At 33.8% G+C, this 16,749-nt stretch overlaps 1 protein-coding gene across 1 annotated transcript; it reads left to right on the plus strand.

Annotated features, from left to right (window-relative positions):
- Window positions 1-9,210: 9,210 nt before the first annotated feature.
- Window positions 9,211-15,481, plus strand: LOC132174829 (1-deoxy-D-xylulose 5-phosphate reductoisomerase, chloroplastic). The gene is made up of 12 exons (XM_059586521.1): window positions 9,211-9,601; window positions 10,116-10,294; window positions 10,828-10,914; window positions 11,602-11,727; window positions 11,813-11,875; window positions 11,990-12,139; window positions 12,340-12,407; window positions 12,925-13,036; window positions 13,159-13,263; window positions 13,448-13,569; window positions 14,287-14,433; window positions 15,024-15,481. Exons 1-12 carry the CDS (start codon window positions 9,514-9,516, stop codon window positions 15,190-15,192), a joined length of 1,416 nt encoding a protein of 471 aa, XP_059442504.1. The 5' UTR covers window positions 9,211-9,513; the 3' UTR covers window positions 15,193-15,481.
- Window positions 15,482-16,749: the final 1,268 nt, after the last annotated feature.

The raw sequence follows: 16,749 nt of genomic DNA on the forward strand, positions 1-16,749 counted from the left end.
GGCTAACCGTATAACTGCGCAACTGTATAACCGCTTAAGCTAGCAGATTGCAGTTAACAATTTTAGAAGTATGCAAAAGCAGTAGGGTTTTTGACTTTCTATTAGTCTCACTACTCAGTCGAATCTAGCCGCATGTCTTTTTGCTTGTATCAGCTCACTGTTCAGAAAATTATGAATTCATGAACCAACCTGATTAAGGTAGTAGGACATGTTAGATCAACTAATGGGTGCCAATAAATATAATGTTCTCTGTTCAATTACTCTTCTCTTGAGCCTTGGTCAAACTTCATCTTTCGACGACATAACAAAATGATCAACATTAAATATGTCATGGAAGCCAGTACTGCAACATCAGAAGGATGCAGGTGCTATATGATCATGCACCACCGGTATTCTTTATTGAGTAGGATAACAATTTGTCGCTTTGATAAATGAGCCAAAATTAAAAACTGAAAAAGAAAGTTCATTAATTTACAACATCGATGTTAATGATAAGTATGATTTATTTTTCTTTCTTTTTGTATGATTTGAGGTGCGGCTCCATATTTATAATTGAAAAGCAGTTAACAGTTAATTATCCATCTTCAATAATCGCATAACTGTTGATTGTAGTTAACTGCTAATTAACCAGCTTAACAATTATGGTTGCGATTACTTAAAAATAATAATAGCATAAAGCAGTTGCGATTGTGGTTAGGAGAAAATAACTGCAACTGCTTGTACACCTCTACTTACGAGTCGCTTAGAGATTTGATCTCAGTATCATAAGCCATTTCTTTTACTTTGTTTGTGTTATATGCATGTATTTGATTTGGTGTATTCAAAAGAATTAGTATGTTTTTACTGGCACAATCTAGGAGTTTATTTTGGCATATTCCATGCATGTTGTTGGAATTGGAATTCGAGAGGATTCCAAATCCCACATTAACGCCAAAAAAATAAAAAAAATTATACAGGGGCTTTGATAATATATATTTTTGTTTTTTGTTTTAAATATTTTTATTTATTTTATTATTTTTTTGAATTTATAATATTTTTTTCTTGTTAAAAAATTTAAGGTTATTTTTGCCTTTTTATTGGCCATTGGGAGACATTGACAACAGTTTAACACCAATTGGTACCATCTTTTCCTTACTTTTTTTTTTTATGTCTAACTTTTTATCGATCAGGTGAGAAAATAGAGAAGTTAGTTCATGCAATGGATGGGGAAGAATTGTCTGGAGTTATAACGACTATAAAGCAAAGGAAAGGCAAAAGACCTTTGCTCTTGGCAAAATTAGCGGCGAGTGTAGTACCTCAATCGCCACCACCACCTCCTCAAGCGCCCCCAGGGCCAAACATGCATTAGACATCTCTTGATGTCAGTTCAGCATCAATCGTGGAATAAATGTGTTAATTAGCTAGCGGAAGACCCATGATTTTTCTTTACATTCTAAAAGCATATATTCTCCCATCAATTGACACTTCCAGTACTTAACTTGTACCTTCAATTGATTTTCTTAGCTACAAAAATGATTGATCACCAGATTGATTGTTTGCAATAATTAAGGATACGAGTAAAGAACCTCAATAATTGATCTTTCAGCTTCACAAACTTGTGTAGCCTTATTAATTAATTTGAAACTCAAATACTCTAAATTTGTATGCCTTCCATTTTAATTTGGAATTTAATCGTGGAGATTTAGATAATTTTCAATGAAATCATGATCAAGTTTACAACAGACATTAAAAGTTATGTTTAAAATTTTATCACTTAGTTGTAATTAGAATTTAACTCCTTCAAAATAAATTGAAATTTATTTCCAAACATCAAGATTTTAGATTTTATTTTTGATGACAAAGAAAGTATAGTATGAGATTCATCAAAGGCGAATATATATATATATATATATATATATATATATATATATATATATTATATTGAATTCAATAAAAGGATATATTGCACATTTCTAACATAAAGAGGCTACTCACATGCAAGATGTGCACAATATTACTATCAATTTATTTATGTGAACATATATCTATCATAATAGTCCATCAAAGGCATTTAAACTCTAATTAACGTCAATAATTTGTTGCAAAGGCATTAGAATACATTTTATAGTATATTTACTTACAAATCTAAATATTTTACTCTTGCATTATGCAACTTCAATATTACCCTTTTGGGTTAAATGCATTTTATGTACCTGTAGTTTGAGGTAAAATCAACTGATTATTTCGGCTTCAAAAAGTGTCACAGGTGGTTCTTCTAGTAAATTAAAATACCAACTTGATACTTTCATCTAGATTCCGTCCAATTTTTTAACAAAGCTCCATGTCACTACGCGTAAAGAGGCGACACTTGTACTTTGTGCCACATACTAAAGACAACTAAGTATATCACAAGTGGTATTTGTGGCATTTAAGCCAAGTCATATACCAAAATAGATACCTACTTATAATTATAAGACTGTATTAGTAGCCCATGGATATTTTGGATCCTCTTGTAATAGATCGAATTATTGATGCAAGATAGGTTCACTTACTTTCTTGAAAAAACAAAGTAAAAAAGCTGATATGAGCAAAACAATAAAGTCACAATAGATAATGAGAGAGAGACATTAGGAAGCATTTGTACATTATTATGTTATATTCATTCATGGCATGCAAGCATGTCTAACCCTTCTTTCTAAAGGTTTGTTATGGCTCTTTTGCTTAGTGTTCAAACTGCATGCCTGCCTAATCCAGCCGTGAAAAGATTTTCTTGTAGAAAGGTGCATTACCACCTACTTTTTATATATTTAGCTACCACGAGTTTTACATCAGTTTCTATATATATACATACCAGGTCTGCTCTCCATCTGTTTTAGAGGTAGTTAAGTTTTGCAATCTTTCCCTTATGCTAACTTTATGCATCCTATGTATGAACTTTGTGCAGGCCATACCCAAATTCAGCTTGCTTATCTCACAAAATATTATGGGAAACATTACAAATCTTGGGTACACTTACCCTTGAAAATTTGCTTACGGGGAGAAGGTGCCCAAGAGATGCATATAAGCTTAAAAGTGTACTTAAGCCACATGGGACAGTTAAGATTGTAACCACTACAAAAAATCATTTCTTTTTCTGACTAGAGTTTTCTAATGTGTCATGGTGTCTGGCACGTCAGAAAACTTTTATAACGTGGCGTTTTTGACGTGTGTTGAAGGTCAAAAATATAGGAGTCGGTAAATTTTTTTTACCTACGTGTTGTTGTTTGACACGTCAAAATTTAAATTGACACGTCAATAAATTTATTGACGTGTTATATTTTAACACATCAATAAATTATTGATGTGTCAAATTTTGACAAGTCAGTAAATTTTAAAAAATAATTAAAAAAAAATTCTTTTTTAAAATTTTTTCTAGAATTTTTTTTTTCAATTAACAAATTTATTAATTTAAATTATTTTTCAATTAAAATATTTTTTTTTAATTTTTTTTACCAATTTCGTCGTTTCTCGAGCTCTCTCCCTCTCTTCTTTAATTTCTCCATTTTCTCACACTCTCTCTCTCTTCTTCTCTCCACTTTCGTTTCTCCAACTCTCCCTCTCTTCTTTTCTCCATTTTCTCACTCTCTCTCTCTTCTTTTCTCTATTTTCAAAAACTCAAACCCAAAAAAATCTTCAAAAAATCAACCTAAAAAATCAAAAACTCAAACGTCAAACCCAACAAATTTTCAAAAACCCAAAAAAATTTCTTATCTTCTCTTCTCCTTTTTTTATTTTTTTTTTCTTTTGCTTCTCTTCTTCTTCTCTTCTCCTTTTCTTTTTCTTCTTCTTCTTCTTCTTCTTCTTCTGCTTTTCTTCCGCTGCCGCGCAAAGAGATTGAGAGAGAAGAGGGAGCTGGCTTTGCAGAGAGAAGAGGGAGATTGAGAGAGGGAAAGAAGATCTGGAAAGAAAAGAAGATCTGGAAAGAAAAAATAATAAGAAGAGGGAAAAAGTTGAATATCCTACTCATTTTTTTAGTGACATGCCAGCATTTTACCACGTCAGAAATTGATTTTTTTTGGTAGTAAACATACCATCACACTCCACAACCGATGTCCACGGCAGCCCATTCTATCGACATTAACCCAATAGCTAGCTAGTAGCATTTTCCCCTTTGGTGACTCCATTTAGTACTTATGAGTATGCAATTAATTATGCAATGGCTTAACTTTATGTCCATACTATCAAGACATTTTGATCCAGTCCATAGGTTGCCCTTTCTGTGACAAGACTACAAGGCCACAACTCTTTCGATCCTATACTTGAGGTGGCAATGGGCATAGGCACTAAATGATATAAACTTTGAGTATATAACTTACCCTTAAAAACTGGTTTGCGAGAGAAGAGTACCTAAAAACTTATATACACATATATAGTTAAGATTATACTTAAGTGACACTTAGGATAATAACAGTATTGCCCTAGTGCAATAGGGCAGCCTAGCTATGTGAGAGCATAGATAGACCTCATTTGCTCATACAAGTATTTAAGACAATTCCAACCAATAGGGCTCAAAATATTCGAGCACTTGCCTAAATAAGTGGGATTCACCCCTACTGTACTGTATGGTGCCTATATTGTACTGTATATTTTTTTCTTTTTTATTTTAGGAAAATCTTTCATATTCATTCATTGAAAATGATCAAAAGTATAAAACGCTTACATCAGAGAGTATAAAACTCTGATAAATTATAGTCAAAGCTATGAGATTACACCGTCATAGAGACAAACATAAAAATTTTACAATCAAGTCCTATCTATGACTTTAACATCCGTTAACACATGTCAAACTTCAGTTATAGAACCGATCTGCTCTAAACAAACTCAATATAATACATAGGTTGCTCATATTTCTAACTTTTATTTTCTCAGTCATAAGAGCAAAACCCTCACACCGAAACTAATCATTTTCAACCTAAAGGTCAGGACAAAAACATTCACCCGAAAATCGCTCGTGAAATGAGATCTAAAGAGAAATCAAACCCTTACTCAAAAAAATAACAAAAACACACAAAAAAAAAATAAAAAATTAACAAATAGCTACAATAGCCGAGGCGAAACGCACTGGCCGGCGCATAACTTAGCAAAACCAGTTTAGAAAACTATATCTAAATTTAAAAAATTAGATCTAAAGCCTAACAAATTTCGAGGAGGCAAATAGCGGTGTACCATCTGGATCTTCATATATATATTTGGCACTTACGTTAAATTAAGATGAGTTGACTAAATCGGGATCTTCATATATATATATATATATTTAGCACTTACGTTTTCAAGTGCTTTAAGCAATGGAAAACACATCTGATCTGATCCTGCCGACCATTAATATCCCTCTCCCATGAGAGGTGTACACGTGCCCATTCGCACTAGTTAGTGCTGGTGATAAATGATAATGTATAAACATTAATTTTATTTAAGGTCATACTTTTTTCTTTTTTTTTGAACATGTATACTTCTTTTTGTTTAGGTCTCATTATCAAGGAATAGTATATAGCACTAGTGGAGTCATTCAAAAAGCACATTAGCCATACTACTTTAATATTGGTATTATTAATAAGTGGGTGCATGCAGGGACCGACAAAAAAAAATGGTTACATTTTTTTATGCATAATTATGATTTTTTTAACCTTATTATAATGGCTTCCTTTTCAAAAAAATTCAAGATGGTTCGACTCTTTTAGAATTAAATTTTTAGTTCCATCCCTGAATGCATGTCTCATTCACATCGGTATTAGTATCAACTACATATGTATTTAAAACGTTAATTCACAAGTATTACTTACGTACTCAAACACGTGAGAAATCATGAATTTAATAAATGGGGTGTAAACTGTGAAATTAAAGTTTAAATTTCAAACTTTTGTTTAAATATTATATTAAATCACTAATTATTCAAAGACGAATAAATGCCATCACATCAGTTCAATAAAGAAGCTAGAAATGAAATGGGTATACAACATAGCATTACTCTTTTTAATCACGTTCAAAATGAGCCAAGAATTAGGGGGTGTGAAAAACGTTTGCCAAGTGGATGGACATAATCTGTGAAGCATTTTCAACGAGTTAATTAAACAATTTTCCATCTTCACCACCTACTTCACTTTTGTCTGTTGCGGAGAGACAAGCTTCACGCTCGCAATCAACATAATAGCAAAATGAATTAATTGACAAGTGAAGCTATACTTACTTCTTCTAAATTATTACCATATTTTTACCGTGTAAAAAGCTATTTTACCAATTTCTTTTAAAGTTTGTTTCGGATTACGTTTGAAAATAGAGTTTTTAAGTCAAAAAGAGCTTTAGAATAAAAACTTCATTTTTAAACTTTTGCCAAAATTGCGTTTTGGCAATTTTTAAGCTTTTTAGACCTTTAAAAGCACTTTTAATTTTTTTACAAAACGAGTATTTTTTTCTTCAAACGGACTTTTTAAGTGTTAAAAGCACTTTTAGGCCTTTCAAATACAATCCCAAATAAGCTCTTAGTTATCTGTATTGTTAAAATTTTCCGGCAACTCTAGGTTACCACATCACATGATGTAAAATGTGTGTTACATTCTTGCAAAATTTATAAAAATGTCATTATGCCCTTAAGATTAAAAAAAAAATTAAAAAATTAAAACTTTGTGAAGTGAATGAGTTACGATGATCATATGTAAAAATTCTTTTTCTTTTAAGTTTCATATGTAAAAATTTATTATCACAAATTTTTACTTTGAATCATTCTTGAAGAGTGAAAAGTGCTCCTTTTTTAAAAAAATAAAAATAAATCATTTAAATCATACGGTGAAAATTCGGTCTTGGTTCCCGGTTATTAGCCAAAACTGGCAACTGGAACTGGGGTACCCGGTTTTTGATTTTTGAAAACTGAGTACTCGATTAACCGGTTATACAATAACTGGCCGGTTCTGGTTCGTACTTAGGTAACCGGTTTTTCAATTTTTTTTGCATTTTTAGCATATTTTAGGTATTTGGGCTAATTTTTGGCTTAATTTAACCATTTTGTGCCCATTTTAAAAAATAATAATAATAAAATAAAATAGCCCTAAAATGTCCTAAAATTTCATCTTAAAAGTTTACATAATACAAATTAAACTACGTCTACATAGACTATATATATGTTATATCAAACAATTCAATTACAAATCTCATCTACATAGAAGAAACGAAAAAGAGAAAGAGAACCAGAAGTGATTTACTATTTTTGTGAATTCTAGAGTAAAATAATAATAATAATAAATATACTAAATTTGAATATATGCATCCCGTTATCTTCTTATAATCCAGTATTTAAAACTCCAAAAATCGATAACCGAAACCGGACACCCCACTATCAGTTTCGGTCGGGTTCGATTCCGATTGTTTTTTTACACCCATAAACTGCTGTAACAAACAATAATAGCTATTACCTACGATAGTGGTAGAGCTCTATACTGTAGACAATGCTGTAACAAACAATAATAACTATTACCTACGATATGGTAGAGCTCTATAATGTAGACATATGACTTGTCGTATATGCATAAAGCGTTGAATTTCAACACCTTTTGTGGTTGTCGTTTACCACGTTTTGCACGTCTATAGACTATAGTTGTAAGGCTTTTCAGCGTACCCAGCTGCGTGGGCATGACTGTGCCCGTTGATTAGAAATGTATACTAATGCTACGTGCTTAGTTTGATTTTTAAAATTATTATTAAATTTATAATTTATTTTTTTATTATATTTTAATTTAATAATAATTTTAAAAGTTACATTAAAAATATTTAAGTGAATATAAACAAATTAGAGTAGGTAGCATTACTCTTAAAAATAACGTAAAAATATTTGTCTTATTTAGGAATGGAAAATACTTCTAAAAATAGATAAATAAAAGCGAAGGCACTTGTAGTAGAGTAATCCACGTGATCCATGGCAAAAAGGCATGTTTGTGTTGTCTTCCCTTAACAGAATTCCAACTAGAGGCCTTAAACCCTTAACAAGGGAAGACGAGAACACCCAGCCTACGTAAAAGAAAGGTAAGGCCCTTCATCAAATATGCAATCATTAATTAGTATATCTCAACTCTATCAGTTTACTCTCATTCTACCCATTCTAACTTAATCATCATGGATGGTTCCGTCAAAACCTCTGTGGACCTCTCTAACTATTTGCTTTGTTTGCGGCCTTTCTTTAGTACTTCACCTACTATCACTGTACCAACAAAATAAATGTTAGTTTAATAAATTGAATTATAAGAATTTTCTCCAACTTAATTTTGACCAAAACTTTGTTCAATGCAAAATCAATTTAAAGCAGTAAGTGTGAAATTTGTTTAGATAGAATACTCAAGAATTTGGGGTCAAAACTTTATTGTGATTAGTATAGTTTTTTTTTTTTTTTTTTTTTTTTTTGGGACAATAAGTATAGCTTAAACAATCCAATCTTGGGTGGAATAGGATACTCTCTGGTCCACAATGGACTAGAGAATATACAAATCCTAGAGTCACAAATATGACACATGTCTCACTACAAAAAAATAATAAAACAAATATTTCAAATAAAAATAATAAAAAATAAATTAATAAAAAAATAATTGGTGGCTGGCCACCCCATCTTGACCATAGGAGGTGGCCGGACCACCCCCATTTTAGCTCGGGGTGGCTCAATGGCCGGCCAGGAGTGGCTGGAACACCCATGGCTCTTGGACCCCATAAACCCAATTTTTTTTTTAAAAAAAAATCGTTTGGCCATTGGGGTGGCCGGACCACCCCCAAGGGCTATAGGGTGGCTTCGGCCATCCCAGATTAGTCACCCCCTAAAAAATTGTTTGGCCCTTGGGGGGTGGCCAACCCTTAATTTTTTATAAAAAAATATATAATATTTATTATTATTATTTTTATTAATTGGACAGATGTCATATTTATGGCTACATGATCTCTTTAAAAAGATCTTAACCATTAATTGAATATTTTCTGGTCCAAAATAGATTGGAGTCTTGAAGATGATCTTATTCCATCTTAGGTACCAAAACTCAAAAGTTCTCTCAATATTAAAAAAAAAAAAAACCAAAAAAAACCAATAATAATAATAATAATAATAAAAACTTTTGGTCTTCGACAATTTGCGAGTGATAACACTGAGGAAAACAAAAGTAGCCGGTAATCTTTAAGAAATCGCAAAACATCGACTTGTTTTACTCCGAAAACAATAATTTTGGACGCGTCACAATGGAATCAATCCAACCAGAGTACCCAGCATCCCCACACCAATAACACATGGCTGATCCGACAACGATGTCGTCCTTGTCCCTATGACTCTATCCCCCACTTCCCATTTTTATTTACAGTGCAGTATATTATAATACCAACGCACAACTCTGCAAAATTGTGTGGCCACAAATCACTCTGAAAGCCAGTTTTCAAGGCCTCTTTCTTTCTTCGTCTCTTTCTCTCTTACCATTTCTGGCCTCTCTGGGACTCTGCCTCTGAATTTTGACACTTTTTGAAAGTTAAACGAACCCAATGGCCCTGAACTTGGTGTCTCCACCTGAAATCAAGGCCATCTCCTTCTTGGACTCCGCCAAGTCTACCCACTTCCTCAAGCTTCCAGGTGAGCGTTTGGTTGCTGCTTCAATGGAAAAGCTGTTTTATGGTTCTTGCTTTTGGGTTCTAATGTGATAAATTCAAGGAGGCTCAAAACTCAAAAGCCGTTGATTCTTTGCTTGGTTTCTGTGAAAAAAACTATACACGAAGGATAAAGTGTAGAAAAGAAAAGTGTTTTTAGTAAATCTTTTTCCTTTAGACAAAAAAGTAGCTTTTATCTACGCTTTCATTAAGCGTTAATTTGGTGTTAATTTGGTGCTTTGCTTTCATTACTCCGGAATTGTTGGAGTAATTCGAAGCATGAATGGGTCAATCATGCTTTTCTTTTTTATTTATATGAATTTCTGTAACTATCTGAAATCTCGGACTTGTGAGACGGTGAAGATTTAGTTTTTGCAAACTCCAATGTTTTGGTTTGAGTGTCTGTGTTATTGTTGCTTGGGAAAAGGTTGTGTTAAGCTGTTCGATTTGTACTTTTTTCTTTTATATAATTTTTGAGTTTAATTGTTTATGATTTTTAGCTGGGTTTGCTTTGAAGAGGAAGGATTGTGGAGTGGTATTTGGGGGAAGAATTCGTTGTTCAGCACAGCCGCCTCCGCCAGCTTGGCCTGGACGAGCTGTTCCAGAGCCCGGTCGTAAGACTTGGGATGGTCCAAAGCCAATCTCCATTGTTGGATCCACTGGGTCGATTGGAACTCAGGTAAAAAGATATTCATTTTACTACTGAACTTGAAAAATTATACTTCAGGACCCCAGTGTAGATGCAGTTTGAATACAAAGAGTAATGAGATGAAGTTGTTTGGACTAGCCAGATGTTGTAATTCATGGTAAAAATAAAGTTCAAGAAAATGGAAATTGCAAACCAAAAAGTATTGCTGGTTCTGAAATCAATAACTGGTAACACCAAATGTTGCCGAGCAGGTGCGAATTTCTTGATTTTGTTTTGTGGGCAACATAGCAGCCAAGCATTTACTTGGGTACTTATTTTATATGTCTTGACAAGTATGGTGTTTACCGAAAATATTCTCATTTTCAGTATCAGTTCTATATCTAGACATTGTAGTTTGAGATGAAGTTGGTTGTCGAAATTGCATTGTCTTGGTTTTTTATCTCTAGCTCCTTTATTTGTTTGATGGTAGAATGTTTTTGCTTTGTAGTGAAACTACTGCTTGGCATTTGATGTATGTTTTGACCCTTCATTAGTAGCTTAGAATCAACTTTGATGTTTTACAGACATTGGACATAGTGGCAGAAAATCCAGATAAATTCAGAGTTGTAGCACTTGCAGCTGGTTCAAATGTAACTCTTCTTGCAGATCAGGTAATAGTCTGATACATAACATGTCATAGAATTTGCAATGGTTTTGTTTTTTCAATTACAGCAAGCATTAATTTTAGGGAAATTTGGTCACAAACCCTTCATGCTTTTGCTCTTTTTGACATTAAAACCTCATTTTTCAATTTGATGAAATCAAGAATTGCGTGTTGAATATTTGTAAATCAAGAACTCCGTTAGTATTTTCCATCGAATAAATGACAGGAATGACATGAAATACAGTTATGCCACTTAAATAAAAAATCAAAATACAAAGCAAAAAAAAAAAAAAGGCCGGGGGTTGAGGCTGTCCCAAAGGGCCATAGCATTTTTGTTATCTATTGATGGAAAATACTAACGAAGTTCTGAATTTACAAATATTCAAAGTATGGGTCTTGATTTCATCAAATTAGAAACTAAAATCACAATGTCAAAAAGCATGAAAGCATGAGCAGTGATGAGCATGAGCAGTGATGACATAAATTACCTAAATTTTAACATGACAAACTCTGACCTGTGTTGCTTGATTTTTTTACTCACTTGACTATGATCAAGCTTTAACTTCTGTACCCTAGCAAGTTTGGGTTTGGATGGCATAGTCCTGAATCTTGTTCTTATTTTTGTTTTCCCATGATATCAAAAGTAGCATTATTGGTATTTCTTTTTATGTACTTATTTGTTCTTGCTGGACAGGTGAAAACATTTAAACCTCAACTAGTTGCTGTTAGAAATGAGTCCTTAGTTGATGAACTCAAGGAGGCTTTGGCAGATCTTGAACAAAAGCCGGAGATTATTCCTGGGGAGCAAGGAGTCATAGAGGTGGCATACCATCTTGTACTCTGGTACTTGTTCGGATAATGATAGACATCCTCATTAATCAATAGATATTTTGTATTCTTTTCAGGTTGCCCGCCACCCAGATGCAGTCACTGTAGTTACTGGAATAGTAGGTTGTGCAGGACTGAAGGTAAATCCATAAGTTTTAAGTACCAAATATTAATAGGGTGAAACTAAATCAGCTCACTTATTGAGTATAAGCACATGTTAGCTAACTGAAATGTTGTTGTTATTTTTTTCTTAGCCTACAGTTGCTGCAATAGAAGCAGGGAAAGACATAGCTTTGGCCAATAAAGAGACCCTGATTGCTGGAGGTCCTTTTGTCCTTCCTTTAGCTCAGAAGCATAAAATAAAAATTCTTCCTGCTGATTCAGAACATTCTGCCATATTTCAGGTACAAAAACTCATGTCTTAATAGCTACGATTATGCAACAAATCATGCCTAGATTTCTCATTTCCGTCACACTTTTACCACTTTGTTTTTGGTAGTTATAGGAAGTATTAATATACTTGGTTCATCTTATCTCTAGCACTCAATGATAATTTTATCAATTTACTCCGCACTCCACTCATTAGAAGATCTCCTTTCTTCAGTGTATTCAAGGCTTGCCGGAGGGTGCACTTCGGCGCATTATTTTAACTGCGTCTGGTGGTTCTTTCAGGTGTGAAATCATAATTTAAGTTATAATACTCAAGCTGGAAACTGCAAATGTACAGGGGAATTAATTATTACTTGTCTTTTGCAGAATTGGAGGCAAAATAAAATTATACAATGCAAACATAATTTGGGTCTTTTCCTTTGTTTTCTTGGATAAGACATGTATTTAGTGATCAATGTTTGTTCAGGAATTTGAAACTCTTCTTAAAATAGCTTTAGTGAGCTCAAGTATACTTTCCTTTTTCTGCAATGCAAAAAAACCCATATGGACAACATTAAATCTTATGGCTCAAACATTTTTTCTTATATAAATTCGTTTATTGGAGTTCAGTACTATATATTATCCAGTATAAGCAGCTTACCTTCTAAACTATCAAAAGCTCCTTTCCTCTCATGTTTAGCATATTTGACTCCTTTAATATCTTTCATGGTCAATTTTGGAGTAGCACATCTCCTACCTCTGACAATTTATACATTTACATAATCTGGATTTAAAAATTTGCTTACTTGGTTACTGACAGGGATTGGCCTGTTGATAAACTGAAAGAAGTTAAAGTTGCTGATGCCTTGAAGCATCCTAACTGGAACATGGGGAAAAAGATCACTGTTGACTCTGCTACCCTTTTCAACAAGGTTTTTCCCTTTCTGTTGTGTGTAATTCAAATTGAAATACTGCTCCATCCAATCTATCTGCTGTTGTCATAGAAGTTTCCAGCAATAAGAAATAAGTTCCTTTCTTCTTCTTTTTCTTATAGGGCCTAGAAGTCATTGAAGCCCATTATCTGTTTGGAGCTGAATATGATGATATTGAAATTGTGATTCATCCGCAATCTATCATCCACTCGATGGTTGAAACACAGGTTTAATTTTTATACTCTGTTTTGTGGCTGCTCATATTATGTTTAAGATGTCTTTTGCTATCAAATGCTTTATATATGTACAGGCCGTGCAATTGAAATGATAATCCTTTTGAATGTGCACCTTGAAATTTTTCTTCTTATATCTATTTGTTTTTGTTTGTGTTTTTATTTTTATTTTTTTCAGGACTCATCTGTTCTGGCACAGTTGGGGTGGCCTGATATGCGTTTGCCCATCCTCTACACGATGTCATGGCCAGACAGAATCTATTGTTCTGAAATAACTTGGCCTCGCCTTGATCTTTGCAAGTACATACTCTTCCTGAATATCTTATGGTTTTAAAATCCTCGTCATTTTCATTTTAAGTACCAGGAGGGTATCACTTGCATACATTACCGGCATTATCTTTATAAAAATTAAAAAATTTCAAATCCATGCCTTTCTCATGCTACCTTCCAGATACCTACAGATTACCATATTGAAATTCCCCATACAAAGTCAGAAAAAATTTTGTTGATTTCAGGGACTCAATCAATAAGTTATCTGTTGCCATAAACAATTATTTCTCATAGTATTTTGAGAATCCCAAAGTCCTGAAAGTAGGTCTATCATCCATTTTGCATAGTGCAGGACGAAACTGTTCTTGTTGCATCAAATGATGATGACTTGTTGACCACTATATTTTGAGCTATTTGACTTGTATCAATTATGAACTTGTCCATGTAAATGATTACAAATTTTTGCGTACTTGTTCTGTTTAGCCTCCATTTTGCAAGACATCTTTGTTAGTTGTGGATGTTCACTAGATTACTCACATTAACTACACTTCTAAAACCACCTTTTCTCTGGATTCCTTTCCAGAAATTATAGTGAGAGTTCTCGTCTTAGAAGATTAGCACTTCTTGTACTTGCCAAGAGTCCATAAGATGTGATGAATTCAACATAAGTCGAAAATGGTCAAGATGCTTACAATTATCGTCATTGTGCTTGTATGATGTGACTAGAGTTAAAATGGGGTTATGCAGGCTTGGTTCACTAACATTTAAAGCTCCTGACAATGTAAAATACCCCTCTATGGATCTCGCATATGCTGCCGGACGGGCTGGAGGCACCATGACAGGCGTTCTTAGTGCAGCTAATGAGAAAGCTGTAGAGCTGTTTATTGATGAAAAGTATGTATTCGGTTCCTTGATTTTCGCTTGATACAAATATTTCCTTTCAAACATTGTTCATATCTTGAAAAGTCTGTTTCCTGTTTCTACTCTCCTCCTTAATTGTATTCTCTTTTGTCCAGGTCATGTGATTTTGTTGCATGTTCAGTAATTCGCAAATTATTTTCTTTTGCCCTTTTTTATAGGTTAAACTTTTGTAAAAGATTTGAACATCAGTTTATTGTTAACATTATCTAATAATCCCCAAATTTTTACTGGTCTATTGTTATTTCTAAGTTCTTTGTCAAATCGTTTCGTTTACCCTGAGCCTCTCACCTCCTCTCCTGACTGAAGTTAACCTGCACAACTTCTGATTTGCATCTTGAGCTTCCAAATGCATATTTCATGAAACTATATGACAATCAGGACCATCTTCCCTTCCTTTTTTTGCATTCACTTGATTTGTTCTCTCTCCGAGTTTCTCCAACATATATTATTCTGGAATCTGTTGATTAAATTAACCTGGGCTGTCTGCCTACAAGGTCATTAATAATGCAATCTTGTGCTTTATATACGTCAACTTTTGTGTTGAATAGTTTTGCTGATTTCAGGATCGGCTATCTGGATATTTTCAAAATCGTGGAGCTAACTTGTAACAAGCATCAGACAGAGTTGGTGACTTCACCTTCCCTTGAGGAAATTATACACTATGACTTGTGGGCGCGAAAATATGCTGCCAATTTGCATGAGTCTTCCAGTTTAAGTCCTGTTATGGCATGAGCGACAGCTACCCTTGTTGGCCAGGATAGAGTTGGGTCTAATTTGGGCTGAAGAGGGTGTTGAATTCCTGCCAAAAGTCGGCATTTGGCGTTGAGGGGGTGAGTGACTGTATTAGAAATTGGATTGGGAGGGGTGGGGGACTCAGCAATTGTATATAGCATAAAAATGAAAATAGGCATTTGAGATGTGTTCCCCGAGACTGGTTTTGAATGTTTGAATGCGTTTCCTAGCCATTAAAGGAAATGGATGAACATTTTACTATGCAGTAAAGATGCATCTTGTTTGATTCTCTTCTCTTCTTTCCGATCCTTTTCACAATGATGATTTTAAGGTCCTATTTTGCATTTTTTCAGCATATTCAGCTTAATGTGACATGCTCTATCCATTTAAATTCTTTATGTTGTGAATCATTTCTTCAATAAAATCAAGATGACAGATAATACACTGAATGAATGCCTACTACAGTAGTTTTCTTCACTGCTAAGATTGAATCCCAACCCATTTCCTTGCATTACATGAGTGCTCTAATACTTTTTCAACCTGGTACAAGTTATTGGTGAAACATTATTTTACCGATCAATGGAGCTAGGTGTCTTCGCTCCTTAAAGGTCACGAGGTTCTCCAAATGTTTTCATTTATCAAACATAAAAGCCAAAGGCAAAAGTCATTCAAACTTTCCAAAAATCGAAAAATATCCCAACAATCTGAATTGGTTATCTAACAATATATTGAAAAGTCAATAGGTAAAGGGGCAAATTAAAACAAACCACCCGAGCAAAAAGAAAACTAGAACACAAGTGGTCGAAAGCAAAATAAACATCACTAAACAATATAACTAATGGAGATCAAGGTATAACGGGATAAGTGGGTGTACAACCTTAATTTTTCATGCCCAAGCCATTGATCTTTAAATGAGAAAACAAAATAACGTAGGTAGGGGATTAATGAAAATGGCGCATAACCCAAAAAGGTGGCGGTAGAAACTTGCCGTCACCAAATATGATATCTCTATATGCATATCCTCCTAGCTCATAATGACCAAACTCTTGACCCCCCATAAGGAGGATATTTTCCATGTATTGAAACAGAATCATCCGTGAAGTATATACTGATTGCTTTCAAACTAGGAAATTCTCGAACCGAAGAGATATATATTGATTAGTATCTAAAAACAAAACTGGGTCGCTTATGCTTGTAGTAAATTCTCATGTATTACAACGGAAATCCAACCTATAAACATCAAACTTGATTGTCTGGGTCAAAAAATTAACATCATAGGAAAATATAAATTTTCCATCGGCATTCATTTTGTGAGTAAAAAACCTACAAACCCACAAAAGATCACCTAATGATTCGACCAGATAATCTCTTTTTCCGTACCAACTTCTCATCCGTTGTTCAAGCGAGGATAAAGGTTCAAAGTCGAAACGAGTTTCCACAAGGTAACTCTTTGGAGAAGAAAGATTAGAGAGATTATAAGCATATATATTACGCCTAGAATGCCCAGAACCGGAGATGGTGTAGAACAAGCTCTCCTTGAAATGTATGACATCTTCA

The sequence above is a fragment of the Corylus avellana genome, chromosome ca3 (assembly GCF_901000735.1).
Source record: "Corylus avellana chromosome ca3, CavTom2PMs-1.0".
Taxonomy (NCBI): domain Eukaryota; kingdom Viridiplantae; phylum Streptophyta; class Magnoliopsida; order Fagales; family Betulaceae; genus Corylus; species Corylus avellana.

Bases quoted from the DNA above. Each gene is read 5' to 3' on its own strand.
- LOC132174829 (XM_059586521.1), top strand. From the start codon at position 9,514: ATGGCCCTGAACTTGGTGTCTCCACCTGAAATCAAGGCCATCTCCTTC. The intron at 9,602-10,115 runs GTGAGCGTTTGG...TATGATTTTTAG, and splicing joins CCACTTCCTCAAGCTTCCAG to CTGGGTTTGCTTTGAAGAGG. The intron at 13,570-14,286 runs GTACATACTCTT...GGGGTTATGCAG, and splicing joins CCTCGCCTTGATCTTTGCAA to GCTTGGTTCACTAACATTTA.